Source organism: Chiloscyllium plagiosum, unplaced genomic scaffold, assembly GCF_037043375.1.
Source record: "Chiloscyllium plagiosum isolate Xiang-an unplaced genomic scaffold, Cpla_swu_hap1 HiC_scaffold_37, whole genome shotgun sequence".
NCBI classification, from domain to species: domain Eukaryota; kingdom Metazoa; phylum Chordata; class Chondrichthyes; order Orectolobiformes; family Hemiscylliidae; genus Chiloscyllium; species Chiloscyllium plagiosum.
In genome coordinates this window covers 4,397,935-4,416,546 of record NW_028270175.1, presented here as the reverse complement: position 1 = coordinate 4,416,546, position 18,612 = coordinate 4,397,935, and the positions used below count along the sequence as shown (strand labels likewise).

General features: G+C 43.5%; 2 protein-coding genes across 8 annotated transcripts in view; one reads left to right on the top strand and one right to left on the bottom strand.

Moving 5' to 3' along the window:
• The window catches only part of LOC148139747 (uncharacterized), a 126,843-nt gene that overhangs the window by 55,781 nt on the left and 52,450 nt on the right, over nt 1–18,612 (bottom strand). For all 3 annotated transcript variants that reach the window (XR_015753419.1, XM_087980254.1, XM_087980255.1), the window contains exon 2: nt 16,490–16,567. Coding sequence is in view for 2 of the 3 variants with exons in the window: in XM_087980254.1 (XP_087836380.1) it covers nt 16,490–16,567 (78 nt within the window). In the remaining variant the exon portion in view is untranslated. The remainder of the gene's footprint in view (nt 1–16,489; nt 16,568–18,612) is intronic.
• The window catches only part of LOC122540450 (tumor necrosis factor receptor superfamily member 5-like), a 210,596-nt gene that overhangs the window by 151,750 nt on the left and 40,234 nt on the right, over nt 1–18,612 (top strand). For 2 of the 5 annotated variants that reach the window (XM_087980247.1, XM_087980249.1), the window contains 2 exons: nt 12,388–12,407; nt 18,249–18,374. In XM_087980247.1, coding sequence (XP_087836373.1) covers nt 18,315–18,374 — 60 coding nt within the window. In that variant the 5' untranslated portion in view covers nt 12,388–12,407; nt 18,249–18,314. Of the gene's footprint in view, nt 1–11,440; nt 11,596–12,387; nt 12,408–18,248; nt 18,375–18,612 lie in introns of all 5 variants that reach the window. The other 3 variants (XM_087980251.1, XM_087980248.1, XM_087980250.1) reach the window with 3 other exon arrangements.

Below are 18,612 nucleotides of genomic sequence, written 5' to 3'. Positions count from 1 at the left end.
ATGCAGTCTGACCAGAGCCTTATACAGCCTCAGCAGTATATTTCTGCTTTTGTACTCTAGCCCTCTTGAAATGAATGCTAACATTGCATTTGCCTTCCTTCCTCCTTTAGCCTGCCAACTGAATCTGCGTGTTAAAACCATCTTTAAGGTCATCCTGAATTAGGATTCCTAAGTCCCTTTGTGTCTCATATCTCCAAAGGCTTTCCCTATTTAGAAAATAGTCTAAGCTTTCTTCCCATGAAAGTGCACAAACTCTCACTTTCCTACGTTGTATTCCATCTGCCACGTCGTTACCCAGTCTGCTAATCTGTCCACATCCTTTTGTAGCCTCCCCACCTCCTCAACTCTACCTGTCCCTCCATCTTTCTTTGTCACCTGCAAACCTAGCAACAATGCCATCAGTTCTTTCATCTAGATCATTAATGTATAATATGAAAAGTTATGGTCCCAACATGACCCCTACAGAACTCCACGTGTCACTGGCTGTCATCCTGGAAAAAACCCCTTTATCACTACTGTCTGCCTTCTGCCAGTTAACCAATGCTCTATCATTGCCAGTATCTTGCCCCTAATATCACGTTAACTTATTTAGCAACCTCCTGTACGGTACCTTGTCAAAGGCCCTCTGGAAATCCAAATATATCATGTCCCCTAGCTTCCTTTGTCTAACTTGCTCATTACCTCCTGAAGGAATTCTAACAGATCTGTCAGGCATGACCTTCCCTTGACTCAGCCCTATGTTACAATGCACTTCCAAATACTCTGCATTCTCATCCTTAATATTAGACTTCACTATCCTACCAACAGCTGAGGTCAGGCTAACCTGCCTGTGGTTTCCTGTCTTCTGCCTCCCTCCTTTCTTAGAGACAAAAAAAACTGCAAATGCTGGAATCCAAAGTAGACAGACAGGAGTCTGGAAGAACACAGCAAGCCAGGCAGCATCAGGAGGCGTGGAAATTGATGTTTCACGTGTAACCCTTCTTCAGGATTGGGGGTGGGTGTGGGGGCAGCTGCAGGTGAAGAGGGAGGCAGCAGGGTGGTGAAGTGGGGATAGGTGAAGACAGATAGAGAGTACAACCTGGTTGGTCAATGGGAGGAATGAATCTTGTTGGTGGCAAGGAGTATTGGCAGGAAGGGAGTCGAGGGATGGGGTGGGAGGTTATTTGAAATTGGAGAACTCAATGTCAGGTCCTCCAGGCTGTAGAGGCCCAGATGGAAGATAAGGTGTTGTTTCTCTAATCGGCGCTGTGGTTTGTTTTGGCAATTGAGGAGGCCAAGGATGGTCATGTCGGAAAGGGAGTGGTTGGATGAATTGAAATGGGCTGTAACTGGAAGGTCCGGTCGACTCCTGTGGACCCAGCTATGATGCTCGATGAGCCATTTACATCTGGTCTCCCTGATGTAGAGAAGACCACATTGGGAACACCTGATGCAGTAAACTAGGTTGGAAGACAGGCAGGTGAACCTCTGTCTCTCCTGGAAGGAGTGTCTGGGATCCTGGATGGAGGTGACAGGGAGGTGCATGGGCAGGTTTTGCATTTTTTCTGCTTGCAGAGTAAGGTACCTGGGGGTTCAGTGGCACAGGTGGCATGAACCAAGGACTATTGGAGGGAACAGTCCTTGCAGAAAGCAGAGAGGGGTGGGGAGGACAAGATGTTCTTGGTAGTGGGGTCTGTTTGGAGTTGTCAGAAGTATTTGAGGATGATGCGTTGAATGCTGAGATAGGTGGTGTAGTAGGTGAGGGCAGGGGGACTTTGTCATGTGGCTGGAGTATTGAGTTTGTTTCATCACGTGGTCACACATGGCTGTAGTATTGAGCCCTCTGCCGCATCACCTTCATTCCCCGTAATTGCTCTAAACCTGCCCCCCCCAATGCAATAAGGGCCCTCCGCAGCACCACCTCCATTCCCTGTTACACCACACTTAAATACCATTCCCCCACCCCCCCACACCAACCACAATGAAACAAGGACAGGGTCTCTTGATGTCCTGGAATGGCGCCAGGGCCTTCCACTGCAGAAAGCTTCCAAAGCTTCGTCTGGAGGCTCACCGAAGATGTTACCTTGTATGGTGAGGAAACATCTGAAAATGAACCTTCCAGTTCAGCGAGCAAACCTACATCCAGAAAGTGATGTGAATTTGAATTCAATAAAATATATCTGGAATTAAAAATCGAATGATGACTATGAATCCATTGTCGATTGTCGGAAAAACCCATCTGGTTCATTAATGTCCTTTAGGGAAGGAAACTGCCATCCTTACCTGGTCTGGCTTACATGTGACTCCAGACCCATAGCAATGTGGTTGACACTTAACTGGCCCTCTGAGCAATTAGGGATGGCAATAAATGCTGCCTCGCCAGCGACTCTCTCATCCTGTGAACGAATAAAGGAAAAATAAAGAAGTTCTGACTTAGTTCTTCCATCATTTCTTTTTTTCCATTACGACTTCTCCAGCTTCATTTTCCAGGGGTCCAATGTCCACTCTTGTCTCCCTCTTACCTTTTAAGTATCTAAAAAAAAATCTTGCAATCTTCTTTTATCTTATTAACTAGCTTATTCTTCTCTTTTATCTTCTCCTTTTTTCTTAGTGATCCGCTGCTCATTTTTAAAAGTTTCCCATTCCTCTGGCTTCTCACTGATCTTCACCACATTGAATGCCTTTCCTTTTCCTTTTATGCTGTCCCTGATTTCCCTTATCAACTATGGTTGCCTCGTGCTCTCCTTCGTATGTTTTTTCTTAGGATGAATTTCTGCTGTGTCTTCCAAATTAACCTCATTAACTCCTGCCCTTCCTGCTCCACTGATTTCTTGCTAGGCTCCCCTTCCAGTCATCACTGGCCAGCTCCTCCCTCATGTCTTTGTAGTTACTTTTATACAATTGTAATATTGTCTCATCTGATTGCAGCTTCTTCCTCTCAGGGCGAATTCTGTCAAATTACAGTCACTGCGCAATAGGGGATTCCTTCAACTTCAATTTCCTAATCAAGCCCGCCTCATTACATATCACCAAAATTCAGAATTGTCTGTCGTCTTATTGGCTCTTCAACAAGCTGCTCCAAAAAACCTTGCAGACGTTCAACATTTCTTTTCTGGAGATCCTCTACCAAGCTGTTTTTTTTCCCCAGTCCACCTGCAATTTGAAGTCCCCCATGCTTAATGTACGAGTGCCTTTCTGACAAGCCTTTTCTATATCCTAAATTATTTTCTGTCCCACATCCTAACAACTACCAGGAGGCATGTACACAATTACCACTAGGGTCTTTTCCTTTGCAATCCCTCAAATCAACCCATGCAGATTCTATACCTTCCAACTCTATCACTTCTTGTGATCGATTTAATTTAATTCCTTCTTAACAAGGCAACCCTGACCCCCTGCCCATTTGCCTGTCCTTCCCATAGGATGTGTATCCTTGGATATTTAGTTCCAAGCCCTGATCCTCTTGCAATTGTGTCTCTGTGATGACCACAACATTGTACCTGTCAATTTCAATCTGTGCTACAAGCTCATTTATCTTGTTTCATATTCTGCGTGCATTTACTTACAAACCCTCAGTACTGCATTTACTCTCTACCCCTCCCCCCCAACGTCTTGTTGTCCCTTCATCTGTTATGCCTGAAGTTAGTTTACTGACCTTTAACATACTCCCTGACCTATTACTTGTTCTGGAAACTTTTTAATAAACTTCTGCTGAACTCCCCAGCACCCCTCATAGCTTTTTCCATAATTTGAACTGAACCCATCTGCGCTCTCTCCTCTCTCTTTCCCTCCACCCCCCCCCCCGTGGTGTAAAATTATGTCCCAATACATGTGTGAATCATAATGTAACACATGTATTGGGCCAAGCAGTGGAATGTGGTGTAAAATTCCAAGCAATGGAATGTGGTGAAACGGTTAAAAATTATGTCCCAATACATGTGTGAATCTAACCGGAATGGAGGTGTTGCTTAGTCCCGTGTGAATCTTCTTATCTGTATGTAACCAGAATGGAATGTGTTTTTTAGCCTTGCTCTGCTGTTCACATGAATGTTTATATCTGGAAAAGAGTATATCAGCTGGAAAAGTCTCCAGTTCGGTGAGTCTGCTCCGGGGTTACGTTTAACCGCCGAGCGTGGGTTGTTGGCAACCGCTCTACGAGAACTGACGGCTCCCAGTTTTGGTAACATGTAGAGTGAGTATAAGCCAGACCCGTTGTGGCGACGCTGCGGGGAATAAAATGCCCATATTCTAGCAGACTCGCCTCTTGGTCGTTTGTTCTGTGTCAGACTACTCTCCTACGAACCTGACCTTGAGAATTTTTTTAAAACACCCCCCCCCCCCCCCCCCTCCGTTTAGATTAAAGCCCTATGTGCAAGCTGTCATTACGTGGTTCACCAGAACTCTGGTCCCAGCAGGATTCAGGTGGAGCCCATCCCATTTAACAGTTTCCTCCTTCCCCAGTACTGGTGATAATGTTCCATGAATTTGAAGCTGTGTCTCCCACACCAATCTTTGAGCAACTCATTTACCTCTTGTTTACCATGTGCCAGTTTCTTCTTGGCTCTGATAGTAATCGAGAGAATTACATTTTTGGTCTACTTCCTAACCCTAGCTGCTCATTTTTCCTCAGCAGAACCTCTTTCAACAAATATTGTTATTATCTATATGGATAATGACAAACGGATCTTTCCCCTCCCACTCCAAGCTCCTCTGCACATGGGAGATCCTGAACCAGGACATAAGGCTGGCAACACATCCTTCAGGACTCTCGATCTTGGCCGAACAGAATAGTGTCCATTTTTCCTGACTATATTATCCCCAATTACAACTACCTTTCTCTTTTCTCTTGAATGGCTTCCAGTACCACAGTGCTATGGTCAATTAGCTCATCTTCCCTACAGACCCCACTCTCATCCACACAGGGAACAAGAATATCAATCCTATGAGACAAGCTCAAGAGCTGAGATTCCTTCAGCACTGCCTCCTAGAACCCTCTACCTGCCTCACTGATAGTTACACCCCCTGATCGAATTCAAGGTAGTTAATCTAAGGGGTGTGTTTGCTTCCTGAAACACAGCATCCAGGTAACTCTCCCTCCCTGATGTGTCAGTGTTCAAAGCTCACCCTCCAGCTCATCAACTCTGAGCCAGAATTCCTTAAGCAATCTATACTTGCTACAGATGTAGTCACTATGAACCATAATGGGGTCCACCATATCCCACATTGTGCAATTACAACACATTGCCTGGCCAGGCACCTCTATTTTAATTGCTTAATTGTTAATTTGCTTATTAAAATTTTGTAATGGTCTTTTAATTTGTAGCCTGTAAATATTTTCCCTATTTACCTTCAATCTGAAAGTAACAATATATCCTGTATTAATGACTTGGAGGGAGGAAGGAAGTTAATGTACTGAAATAGACAGTTAAATTAGTAGCTACCACCAACCAATGAATTATGGTTTAGTTGTGTTGCCTCCACTTTCCCATGTTTCACTTAGGCTATGTTTCACTCTGCCTGCGATCACTCCTTCCTGACTGTGAAAAGCTTATTGATTATTATGCCCTATTCCTTTACTACTATCCTTTTTGAAAAATTTCAACCATTTAGAGGATGATTTGGCAAATTGCAATGTAGTTTTAACATAATTCATTCTTTGGCTTCTTTGTTTTTAATCCCTGGTGTCAGTAAAATTTCATTAATTTCTTGAGTGGAGCAGTTAAGTTCCATTACGGTAATAAACAGTGTCTGAGTGTATACGCTGTAAATTCACATTTTCCAAATGCAAAAGTTTTGTCGTTTTTCCATATCTAGTTTCATCATTGCTTTCTTCATCGATGGTATACTTAAGAACAGTGTGGTTCTTCACTGGACAGTACACCTATGTAATGATTAAATCCAGCTATTTTACTAAGAATGATCACTCTCAAATTTGAAACTGGTGGAACTTCCAAATTTCCCAATTTTGACCTGGTCCTTGTTAAAATTCTAGGTAGCACTCGAGGCTGTTTGGTCCCTTGAGTCTGCTCAGCCATTCAATAGGATCAAGATGCAGAGAGCTTAGTGGCTTGGCGCAATAACAACAATCTCTCCCACAATGTCAGCAAAATGAAGGAGCCGGTCATTGACATCACGAAGTGAATTGGAGAACAAGTTCCCATCTGTGTCAGTCATGCTGAGGTGGAGATGTTAGAGAGCTTCAAGCTCTGAGGAGTAAATATCACTAACGATCAGTCCTTGTCCATCCACATTGACGCTACAGTTTAAAAAGCACACCAAAGCCTCTACTTCCTCAGAAAGCTAAGGAAATTCAGCATGTCCACAATGACTTTTACCAAATTTTATAGATGCACCATTGAAAGCATCGTATCCAGATGCATCACAGCGTGGCATGGAACCTGCTCTGCCGAAGACTGCAAGAAACTACAGAGAGTTGTTAACACAACCCAGTCCGTTCTGAAAACTAGCTTTCCTTCCACTGAATCCATTTACACGTCTCACTGCCACAGTAAAGCAGCCAACATGATCAAAGACCCATCCCACCCCGATTATACTCTCTTCCACTCTCTTCCATCAGACAGAAGATACAAATGTTTGCTAACATGTGCCAACAGATTTAAGAACAGCTTATTCCCTGCGGTTTGCGGTTATCAGAATTATGAATCGACCTGTCAAAAATTAGAGTTGATCCTTCTTTGCAACCTTCTTGTAGCTGTAACACTATATTATGCAATCTGTCTTAGTACCTTCATGTACTTATGCCAGGTATGATTTGTCTGGATACCACTGAAAACAGTACCATTCACTGTGTCTTGGTACATATGACAATAATAATAAATCAAATCAAGGATCATGGCTGATGTGACATTTGTCATGTCCACTTTCCTGCCCTTTCCCCATAACCCTTAAATCACCAACTGATCAAGCAGCTATCTATCTCACTCTTAAAGGTACATAAGGACTCTGACCACAGTTCTCTATAACAATGAATTCCAAAGGATCACAAGTCTCTGAGAAGACATTCCGTCTCAGTTTAGTCTTAAATTGGTACCTCTTTATTCTGAGACAGTGCCCTCTAGTCCTCGACTCTCCCATGAGGAGAAACACTCTCTCAGTATTTACCCTGTCATAGAAACATAGAAAAAATACAGCGCAGTACAGGCCCTTTGGCCCTCGATGTTGCGCCGAACCAAGCCCACCTAACCTACACTAGCCCACTATCCTCCATATGCCTATCCAATGCCTGTTTAAATGCCCATAAAGAGGGAGAGTCCACCACTGCTACTGGCAGGGCATTCCATGAACTCACGACTCGCTGAGTAAAGAATCTACCCCTAACATCTGTCCTATACCTACCACCCCTTAATTTAAAGCTATGCCCCCTCGTAATAGCTGACTCCATACGTGGAAAAAGGTTCTCATGGTCAACCCTATCTAAACCCCTAATCATCTTGCACACCTCTATCAAGTCACCACTAAACCTTCCTTTCTCCAATGAAAACAGCCCCAAGTGCCTCAGCCTTTCCTCATATGATCTTCTGGTAATATCCTGGTAAACCTCCTCTGCACCCGTTCCAGTGCCTCCACATCCTTCCTATAGTATGGTGACCAAAACTGGACACAATACTCCAGATGCGGCCGCACCAGAGTCTTATACAACTGCAACATGACCTCAGGAACTCAATTCCTCTCCCAATAAAAGCCAGTATGCCATATGCCTTCTTCACCGCACTATTTACCTGGGTGGCAACTTTCAGAGATTTGTGTACATGGACACCAAGATCCCTCTGCTCATCCACACTACTAAGTATCTGACCATTAGCCCAGTACCCCATCTTTTTGTTACTTTTACCAAAGTGAATCACCTCACACTTACCTACATTGAACTCCATTTGCCACCTTTCTGCCCAGCTCTGCAGCTTATCTATATCCCGCTGTAACCTGACACATCCTTCCTCACTGTCAACAACTCCACCGACTTTCGTATCATCCGCAAACTTGCTCACCCAACCTTCTAGCCCCTCCTCCAGGTCATTTATAAAAATGACAAACAGCAATGGTCCCAAACCAGATCCTTGCTGAACACCGCTAGTAACTGCACTCCAAGGTGAACCTTTACCATCAACTACTACCCTCTGTCTTCTTCCAGCCAGCCAATTCCTAATCCAAACCTCCAACTCACCCTCAATGCCATCCCTCCGTATTTTTTGCAGTAGCCTACCATGGGAAACCTTATCAAACGCCTTACTAAAATCCATATACACCACATCTACCGCTTTACCGTTGTCCACCTCCTTAGTCACCTTCACAAACCTTCTTGAATTCTTTGAGAGGGACGACCTGCCCTTCACAAAACCATGCTGACCATCCTTGATCACATTCCTATCCAGATGTTCATAAATCCTATCCCTTACAATTCTCTCTAAGACTTTGCCCACAACAGAAGTGAGACTCACCGGCCTGTAGTTACTAGGGTTATCCCTACTCCCTTCTTGAACAAGGGAACCACATTTGCTATCCTCCAGTCTTCTGGCACTATTCCTGTACACAACGAGGACATAAAAATCAAGGCCAATGGCTCTGCAATCTCCTCCCTTGCTTCCCAGAGAATCCTAGGATAAATGCCATCGCCCTTTCCAGAATTTCCAACACCTCTTCCCTACATACCTCAAAGCCGTCCATTCTAATTAATTGTGACTCAGTATTCACATCGGCAACAATGTCCTGTTCCTGAATGAATACTGACGAAAAGTATTCATTCAGTGTCTCCCCAATCTCTTCAGCCTCCAGACGCAACTTCCCACTACTATCCTTGACTGGACCTATTCTTACCCTAGTCATTCTTTTATTCCTGACATACCTATAGAAAGCCTTTGGGTTTTCCCTAATCCTATCAACCAAGGACTTTTCATGTCCCCTCCTTGCTGCTCTTAGCTCTTTCTTCAGATCCTTTCTGGCTACCTTATAACTCTCAATCGCCCCAATTGAACCTTCACGCCTCATCTTTACATAGGCCGCCCTCTTCTCTTTAACAAGGGATTCCAATTCCTTATTAAACCACGGCTCCCTCACATGACCCTTTCCTCCCTGCCTGACAGGTACATACTTATCAAGGGCACTCAATAGTTGCTCCTTGAACAAGCTCCACATATCAATTGCGCCCTTCCCTTGAAGCCTACTTTTCCAAGCCACACATCCTAAGTTGTGCCTCACTGCATCATAATTTCCCTGCCCCCAGCTATAACTCTTGCCCTGCAGTGCACACTTATCCCTCTCCATCACTAGAGTAAAAGTCACCGAATTGTGGTCACTGTCCCCAAAGTGCTCACCTACCTCCAATTCTAACACCTGGCCTGGTTCGTTACCCAGAACCAAATCCAGTATGGCCTCACCTCTTGTTGGCCTGTCTACATATTGTGTCAGGAAACCCTCCTGCACACATTGGACAAACACCGACCCATCTAACGAACTCGAGCTATAGCTTTCCCATTCAATATCTGGAAAGTTAAAGTCCCCCATAACAACCACCCTATTACTTTCACTCTTCTCCTGAATCATCCTCGCAATCCTGTCAAGCCCCTTAAGAATCCTGTATGTTTCAGTGAAATAATTTCTCATTCTTCCATAGTCCAGTGAGTAGAGTCTCAACCTGTTTAGCCATGGATCATAAGATAATCTGCCCATACCAGGGATTATCGTAGTGAACCTTCTCTGGACTTCCTCAAATGAACTGATGTTTTTCTTTAAATAAGTGGACCAAAACTGCTCACAGTACTCCAGATATGGTCTCATCAGCACTTTGTTCAGTTGCAGTAAACTTCTCTCCTCTTATACTTTATCCTCTTGAAATAAGGGCCAATATTCCATTAGCTTTCCTGATTATCTGCTGCATCTGTGAGCTAGTTTCCTATGTTTTCTGCACAACTGCTCCAAGTCCCTTTGTGTTGCAACTTTCTCAGTTTTTATCCAGTTAAATAAGATTCTGTTCTTTTGTTCTCCCTTCCAAAATGAGCATCTTCACACTTTCCCACATCATACTCCACTTGCCAACTTACTTAACCTATCAATATCTCTCTGTAAACTGTTTATATCCTTCTCACCACCTGTCTTTCCATCTATTTTTGCAAAGTCTGCAAATTTGGTGACAGTGCATTAATTCCCTTCCTCGAGTCATTAATATATGTTGTAAACAATTGTAGACCCAGCACTGATGTTCATGGAACTGCCGGTCACAAGTCATCAACCTGAAAGAGAACCCCTTCTCTTCTCATACTGTTTCCTGCCCATGAGCCAATTCTGTATCCATGCCAGTGTACTGCCTCCAATACAATGGGCTCTAATGACTAACTTTTTGTGAAGAACCTTGTTGAATGCCTTCTGGAAGTCTAAATATAACGCATTTATTATTTTCTTGCTTTGAATGAAAACAAATGTTTGTCTTTTGTAAAGAAATAACCCAGATCCACATTGTAACCTCATTCTTGCACTTGTCAGACAGTTAATTTTCAGGAAACAAAGATGGGTAATCATACTCTGAAACTTTACATTTTTACTCAACCAGCTTTTGCTACTAATGTTTTACACTAGAAGATAATTATTTCAACAGAGTCCAAGTCCACACTTTTAAAGAGAAGTTTATTTCAGTTAAATATGCTCCATAAAACTCTCACTCCACTGACTACAAACACCTCATATTTATACACCAAATCATACCCAATTAACACTTACTTATTATTTCCATTTCCTTATCTTTAACTCCATTAGGCCTCAAGCCTTCTTTCAGACCATTTAGATAATAACATTGTAGATCATTAACCTTGTGATCTTGAACAAAAACAGAAATTACTGGAAAAACTCAGCAAGTTTGGCAGCAGTTTGGAGGAAGAGCCACCCGACCCAAAACATTAATCCTGATTTCTCTCCACTGATGCTGAGCTTTTCCAGAAATGTCTGTATTTGTTTCTGATTTACAGCATCTGTAGTCCTTTTGGTTTTTATTTAGCCTTGTGACCTTATTGTGCGGTGACAGAGTTAGACTGAGTGTGATGCAGTAGAGAGAAGATGGTGGCACCTAACCGTGGGATCATTGACTTTCTTCCTGCATTGCTGGACATTTTGTTTATTCGGAGAAATGGCATTAACTCGGGTCGAGGGTTGGACATGTCCTATTCAGTTATGATCGGACACCAAATTGTGAAGGCATGTATAGCTGGGTTTTAATTATGGTATCAATGTTGTGAATACTGGAAGGTCCCAGCACTGGTAAGCATTTCCATCTCTGTTCCCACATGAGTGCATGAGAGGGGTATTATATGACTTGGATACACAGTGAATGAGGTGAGCAGTCACAATGAGATGAGTCGCTATGATGGGATACCTGCTATGAAACTCTCTGAAAAACACACAGCTTACAAATGTGAAAATTCAAACCTTTGTAACTCTTTGTGTTCAACAATCCTAGCTGTCAAGAGATGGTTCATGTTCCAATCAGTGCAGAAAAGCTGAACATACCGGCTGCAATCCCACTTGGAACAATACTGCTTGGTAGTCTCTTGGGATGGATATCAAGTTATTGTGAAGAAGGAACAAAGTTTTATTCAGATACTCAGTTTGGAAGCACATTGGACAGGCTATTTGCTGGATCTAACCTTACACAATTGTATTTGCATATTTATGTTGAATACAATTAGCCCACCTTGCTGGGCTACTTAGCAATCTGAACTTACGCATGAATTTTCCTTTCATTTTCGCAGCAATTTCTGGCAGGATGTAGTTAACATTTTCAACAGTTTAACATGTTGAAGCACAAATAAGTTGTAATGTGTGCCATGTGTCACTGAAATTTTAAGAGACACAAAAAAAAATTGAGCTTGGAAAGCTTGCTTCCTTTGATTTTTTTTTTCCCCATTGTTTCAAGTAAAGGGATTCAGGAGATCAATATGTAGCGATTAATTAATAACACTTCAAATTGGGATAAAGGCACTAAGGATGTTAACTAAAAAGAAATTGAATGTAGAGCGATTCGCTATTTTGCTTGCAATTTGAATCAGTTATTGAATAAATGGTGTGACAATTTGGAAAAGGAACAGATTGGGAGAGAGAACAGTGCGCAGGTAAACTCCGGTGTCACAGGGAGAAAGGCCGAGATGATAAACAAGTTAGAGACCAGTGCACTTGTCAAGTAAAGAATGGGTGAATTCTGAAACAAAACAAAAAGTGTTGGAGAAATTTGACTGGTGTGGCAGCAGAGAGAATAACAGTTAATGTTTCGAGTCTGATGGCCCTTCATCAGAAATGTGAATTTTGAACTTAGTTTTAATTGTGAAGCTAAAGCTATTGTTATTAAAAGTAAACATTTGTTTATAGATTTCTTCTAGAAGTTAATTTATACTATTCTTATGTTATCAGATTCTGGAAGAAAAGTAAAGGTAAGAGTTCAATACATTCTATCATTATTACCAGTGGATATTTTATTCAGGGTTAAAAAAGTTAAAGTCACCAAACAATAATACCCCATGGCATAGAACATAGAACACTGAAAAATACAGCACAGAAAAGGCCCTTAGGCCCACAATGTTGTGCCGAGATTTAATCCTAATGTAAAATATAGTAATGTAACCTCCGCACCCCTCAACTCACTGCTATCCATGTGCATGTCCAGCAGTTGCTTAAATGTCCCCAATGACTCTGCTTCCACCACCACAGCTGGCAACGCATTCCATGCATTCACAACTCTTTGCGTAAAGAACCTACCTCTTTTATACCTTCCTCCTAATATCTTCAAACTGACTTTCTGTACCAGTCAATCCTGCCCTGGGGAAAAGTCTCTGGCTATTGACTCTATCTATTCCTCTCATTATTTTGTACACCTCGGTCAGGTCTCCTCTCTCCATTCTTCTCTCCAGAGAGAAAAGTTCGAGCTTAGTCAACCTTTCTTCATAAGGCAAGCCCTCCAGTCCAGGTAGCATCCTGGTAAACCTTCTTTGCACCCTCTCCAAAGTCTCTGTATCTTTCCTATAGTAGGACGACCAGAACTGGACACAATATTCCAAGTGTGGTCTCACCAGGGACTTGTAGAGCTGCAGCAAAGCCTCGCAGGTCTTAAACTCGATCCCCCTATTAATGAAAGCCAAAACACCATATGCTTTCTGAACAACCCTATCCACTTGGGTGGCAACTTTGAGGGATCTATGTACTTGCACACCCAGATCCCTCTGTTCCTCCACTCTGCCAAGAATCCTGTCTTTAATCCTATATTCAGCATTTGAGTTCGATCTTCCAAAATGCATCACTTCGCATTAATCCAGGTTGAACTCCATCTGCCATTTCTCAGCCCAGCTCTGCATCCTGTCTATGTCGCATTGCAGCCTGCACTATCGACAACACCTCCAAATGTTGTATCATCTGCAAATTTACTAACCCACCCCTCAATCTCCTCATCCAAGTCATTTATAAAAACTACAAAAAGCTGAAGCCCAAGAACAGAACCCTGCGGGACCCCAGTCAACACTGACTTCTAGGCAGAATACTTTCCATCTACAACCACTCTCTGCCTTCTGTCAGCCAGCCAATTCTGAATCCAGATAGCCAAATCTCCCTGTATCCCATACCTCCTAACTTTATGAATGAACCTACCATGGGAACCTTATCAAATGCCTTGCTGAAGTCCATATACACCACACCCACTGCTCGATCTTCGTCAACCTGTCTTGACGCCTCCTCAAAGAACTCAATAAGATTTGTGAGGCATGACCTGCCCCTCACAAAGCCATGCTGACTGTCTTTAATCACACCATGCTTTGCCAAATAGTCATAAATCCTATCCCTCAGAATTCTTTCCAAAACTTTGCTGACCACAGATGTAAGACTGACTGATCTGTAATTGCCAGGGATTTCCCTACTACCCTTCTTGAAAAGTGGAACAACATTCGCCTCCTTCCAATCCTCCAGTACGACTCCTGTGGAGAGTGAGGAGGCAAATATCCTCGCCAGCGGCTAAGCAACCTCCTTTCTCACTTCCCGGTGCAGCCTAGGATAAATCTGGTCTGACCCTGGGGACTTATCAATCTTAATGTTTTCCAACATTTCCAGCATATCAACTTCATCATTCACGATCTGGTGAAGACTGTATCCCAGCTCCTCTAAGTTTTCATTTACAACAAGTTCCCTTTCCTTGTTGAAAACTGAAGCAAAAAATTCATTTTGGGCTTCCCCTATCTGCTCAGACTCCACGCACAGGTTCCCTCCGCTATCCCTGATCGGCCCTACCTTCTCCCTGAGCATTCGCTTATTCCTCATATATGAGTAAAACACCTTTGGGTTCTCCCTAATTCATCTTGCCAACCCTTTTCCATGCCCCCTCCTGGCTCTCCTCAGTCCATTTCTGAGCTCCTTTCTAGCAAGCCTGTAATCCTCTAAAGCTGTGCTTGATGCTTTCTTCCTCCACCTTACATAAGGTGCCTTATTCCTTTTGATGAGAAGTCCCTCTGTTCTTGTCATTCAAGGTTCTTTAATCTTACCACTTCTTACCTGTCTCAGAGGAACAAATTTGTGCATCACTCGCAACAACTGCTCCTTAAACAGTCTCCACATGTCTGCTGTGCCCTTTCTGTGGAACAATTGCTCCCAGGCTGTACTTCCCAACTCCTGTCTGATAGCGTCATAATTTCCTTTTCCCCAATTAAATATCTTCCCTCGGTAATTGCTCCTTTTACTCTCCAAGACTATGCTAAATGTGAGGCAGTTGTGATCGCTTTCACCAAAGTGCTCTCCCACCGTGAGATCTGACACCTATCCTGGCTCGTTGTCAAGCACCAAATCCAAAATGGCCTCTCCCCTCGTTGGCCTGTCTACATACTGAGTAAATAAACCCTCCTGAACATACCTGACAAAAACAGCTCCATCCAAACCATCTGCACTTAGGAGGTTCCAGTCGCTATTGGGAAAGTTGAAATCACCCATAACAACAACCTTGCTACTTTTGCATTTCTCCAGAATCTGCCTGCCTGTGCGGTCTTCAATCTCTCTACTGCTATTAGGGGGTCTGTAGAAAACCCCCAATGCGCTGACTGTTCCCTTGCTGTTCCTAACATCCACCCACACTGACTCACTTTCTCAACAACCTTTGTTCCTGTAACTGTGATGCACTCTCTGATTAGCAATGCTACACCCCCTCCTCTTTTTCCACCTTCCCTGTTCTTTTTATACGTTCTAAACCCTAGAACATCAACAAACATTCCTGTCCCTGTGAAACCCATGTCTCCGTTATGGCCACAACATGATAGCCCCAAGTACTGATCCATGCTCTAAGTTCGTTACTCTTATTCCGGAAACCTTCCTGATAGATTCAATATATCCTGTCACTGTCCTGTCTGCAACTGACCCCCTCTCAGACATGTGGCTGTGGTTCCCACCCCCCTGCTAAACTTGTTTAAACCCTCCTGAATCACACGAGCAAATCTCCCACCCAGGACATTTGTGCCCCTCCAATTCAGATGCAACCCGTCCTCCATGTACAGGTCCCACCTTCCCCAGAAGGTATCCCAGTGGTCTAGGTATCTGAAGCCCTCCCTCCTGCACTAGCCTCACGGCCACGTGTTAAGCTGCACTCGCTGACTGTTCCTCATTTCACTATCTCGTGGCACTGGTAGCAAATCTGAGATCACTACTCTACTCGTCCTGCTCTTCAGCTTCCAACCTAACTCTCTGTAGTCACTTTTCAGATCCTCCGTCCCTTTCCTGGCTATATCATTGGTGCCAATATGTACCACGATTTCTGGCTGCTCACCCTCCCCCTTCAGAATCCTGTAAACCCGATCGGTGACATCCTGGACCCTGGCACTAGGGAGGCAACATTCCTTCCGGGTGTCCCATTCCTGACCACAAAATCTCCTGTCAATCCGTCTAACTATTGAGTCCCCTACCACTAGCGCTTTTCTATTTCCTCCCCCTTCCCTTCTGAGCCACAGTGCCAAAGACGTGACAACTATGGCTTTTCCCAGGTAGGCCGTCCCCACCAGCAGTATCCAAAATGGTATACTTACTGCTGAGGGGAACGGCCACAGGGGATCCCTGTTCTGATCGTCTGTTCCCTTTCCTGCCCCTGACAGTAACCCAGCTGTCCTTATCCTATGTCTGAGGAGTGACCACCTCCCTGTACATCCTCTCAATTTCCCCCTCAGCCTCCCGGATGATCCGTAGTTCATCCAGCTCCAGCTCCAGTTCCATAACTTGGTTTTCGAGGAGCTGGAGTTGGGTGCACTTCCCGCAGATGTGGTCGGCAGAGACATGTGAAGTGTCTCTCACCTGCCACATTCTGCAGGAGGAACATGCAACTGCCCTAACACCCATATCCTGCTACTCTGAAAGCCCACGTAGAACTAAACAAAGGAAGAGAAGAGAAAAAAGAAACCTGACAACTTATCTAGTTTACAGACTATTAGTAAGGTTAGAGGAGGTGGGTGGGAGGGAGGCGCTACGGTGTAGGGTCTCGGGTTTAGATCTCACCCACTTAAAAACTTCCCAGAAGTCCTTTGCTCCTCCCTCGCACCTCTCAGCATTGGCGTCTTGTATTGTTCGAAATATTTTCCTTATAAAAATGAAAGGATAAGATTTAGCCAGCAGACAAAAGCTCCTTGGTAGTGCATTTTACGTCCTTTCAATTAGCAAGACTAGGATAATTACCTTAAAATTTCTTGTTAAAGTTGTAACTCCACTGCCCCTCCTCCCTTTGCCACAACATCGCCAAGAGATTTAGGGAGCAAGAAAGCCACAGCCCACAGCTGATGGTATCTTTCATTGCAAATTAATTTAACAGTTGTCTTTCATTGCTGACTCAATTCCTACCTGTAGTTTATGATGTTCTTTGCTACTCTTCAGTGGAATTAGTAGCTTACTAGCAGGCTAGATTTCATCTCAGTTCTGTGTGCATAAATACCGATTGTGTTAAGTCTATAGGACCTAGGGATCAGAGTGTCAGCAACTGTGTCATTGAAAAGAGAATACCTGACTGTAGTGGAGAAGCTCCTGTGTTTAAACTAATCCATAAGATCTTATAGAGTCATAGAGATGTACAGCACGGAAACAGACCCTTTGGTCCAACCCGTCCATGCAGACTAGACATCCCAACCTAATCTAGTCCCAACTGCCAGCACCCGGCCCATATCCCTCCAAACCCTTCCTATTCGTATACCCATCCATTTTTTCTTAAAAATAAATTTTAAGTTTTAGAAGTGGAAAAACAGCTGTTCCAATTACAAACAAAAATAAAGTTTGCTGGAAAAGCTCAGGTTTGGCAGCATCTGTGGAGATAAATCAGAGTTAATGTTTTGGGTTGAGTGAGTCTGAGGAAGGGTCACTTGATCTGAAACATTAACTCTGATTTCTCTCCACAGATGCTGCCAAACCTGCTGAGCTTTTCCAGCAATCTTGGTTTGTGTTTCTGATTTACAGCATCTTCAGTTCTTTAATTTTTATTTTATGCCAATTAACTGTACACCTTTGAATAAGTCAGGATGTCCCATGGTGCTTTATAGCCACTGAGATGCTTTCAAGAGACATCACTTTTGTAGTGTAGGAAATATGACAGTCATTTGGCAAACAGCAAGCTGCCGAGCAAAATTATAATGACCAGATATTCTGACTTTGATTTGGGTTGGGCGATAAACATTTGGGTCAAGGACGAGGAATAAGTCCTATGCTTTTCTTCAAAATAGTGCAAAGAAATTTAAGAGGGCAAATGGCGTGTCAGATTAAGTTTAATGTTTAAACAAAGAGAAAGCAACTTTGACATTGCAAGACTCCCTCCATAACATGCTGGGAAGTTACGGTTTTGCTTTTTGTGTTCGTGTCCAAGAATGGGATTTGAACCCAGAATCTTCTGACTGAACTGGGAGTACCACTTTCTGAGCTACAGTTGACAGCTACTAACTCCTATTTGCGTGGAGTTAATTGTTAAATAATTTAAATTGGGTATCTAAGCCAATTATGCTGTTTTTAAAAATATATTGCAGTAGCATCTGATTTTCACATGACAGGTTAATTGTAGTGAGCAGATTTGGTTTCTCTTTATTTAAAAATGTTTATTTAAGTTATAATATGTTTCATACTGTTAATGTGACGTTACAAAACAAGCAGCAGCTGGGATTTTAGAAATACAGAGGAACCTCGATTATCCAAATACCAGATTATCCGAAGGAAATTTCAAGGTCCCGATAGAAGCATTACATCAAGGACATGTTTCCAACACTGATCGTGTCTTTTGTTTACAGTGATTAAAAGTGAATTCGGCATCGAGAACAGCCCTGGACTGATGGGGGCCCAGGCACCGTATCCAAATGACTGACCTCCCGCCATCTCTCTCTCTCCCCCCACACTTTCCCTGGAGTTGTACACAGGTGTGTACCCGAAACCGCCCCCCCAGATAATCTCTTCCAACATTGTCCTGTACAGGGCAAAGATGGAACCTGTCAAAAAGTTGCAGTGAAAGGTTGTGTGGGTGTGTGCTATTTGGAGACTCCCCTCCCAAAAGGCAGCAGCAGTAGTCTTGTTGGTATCCTGACTGGCTGCCCCGGAGATGGGGGTGGGGTGGGCAGGGGTGGGGGTTGGGGGGAGGGCATCAGTGGGGGAGAAGAG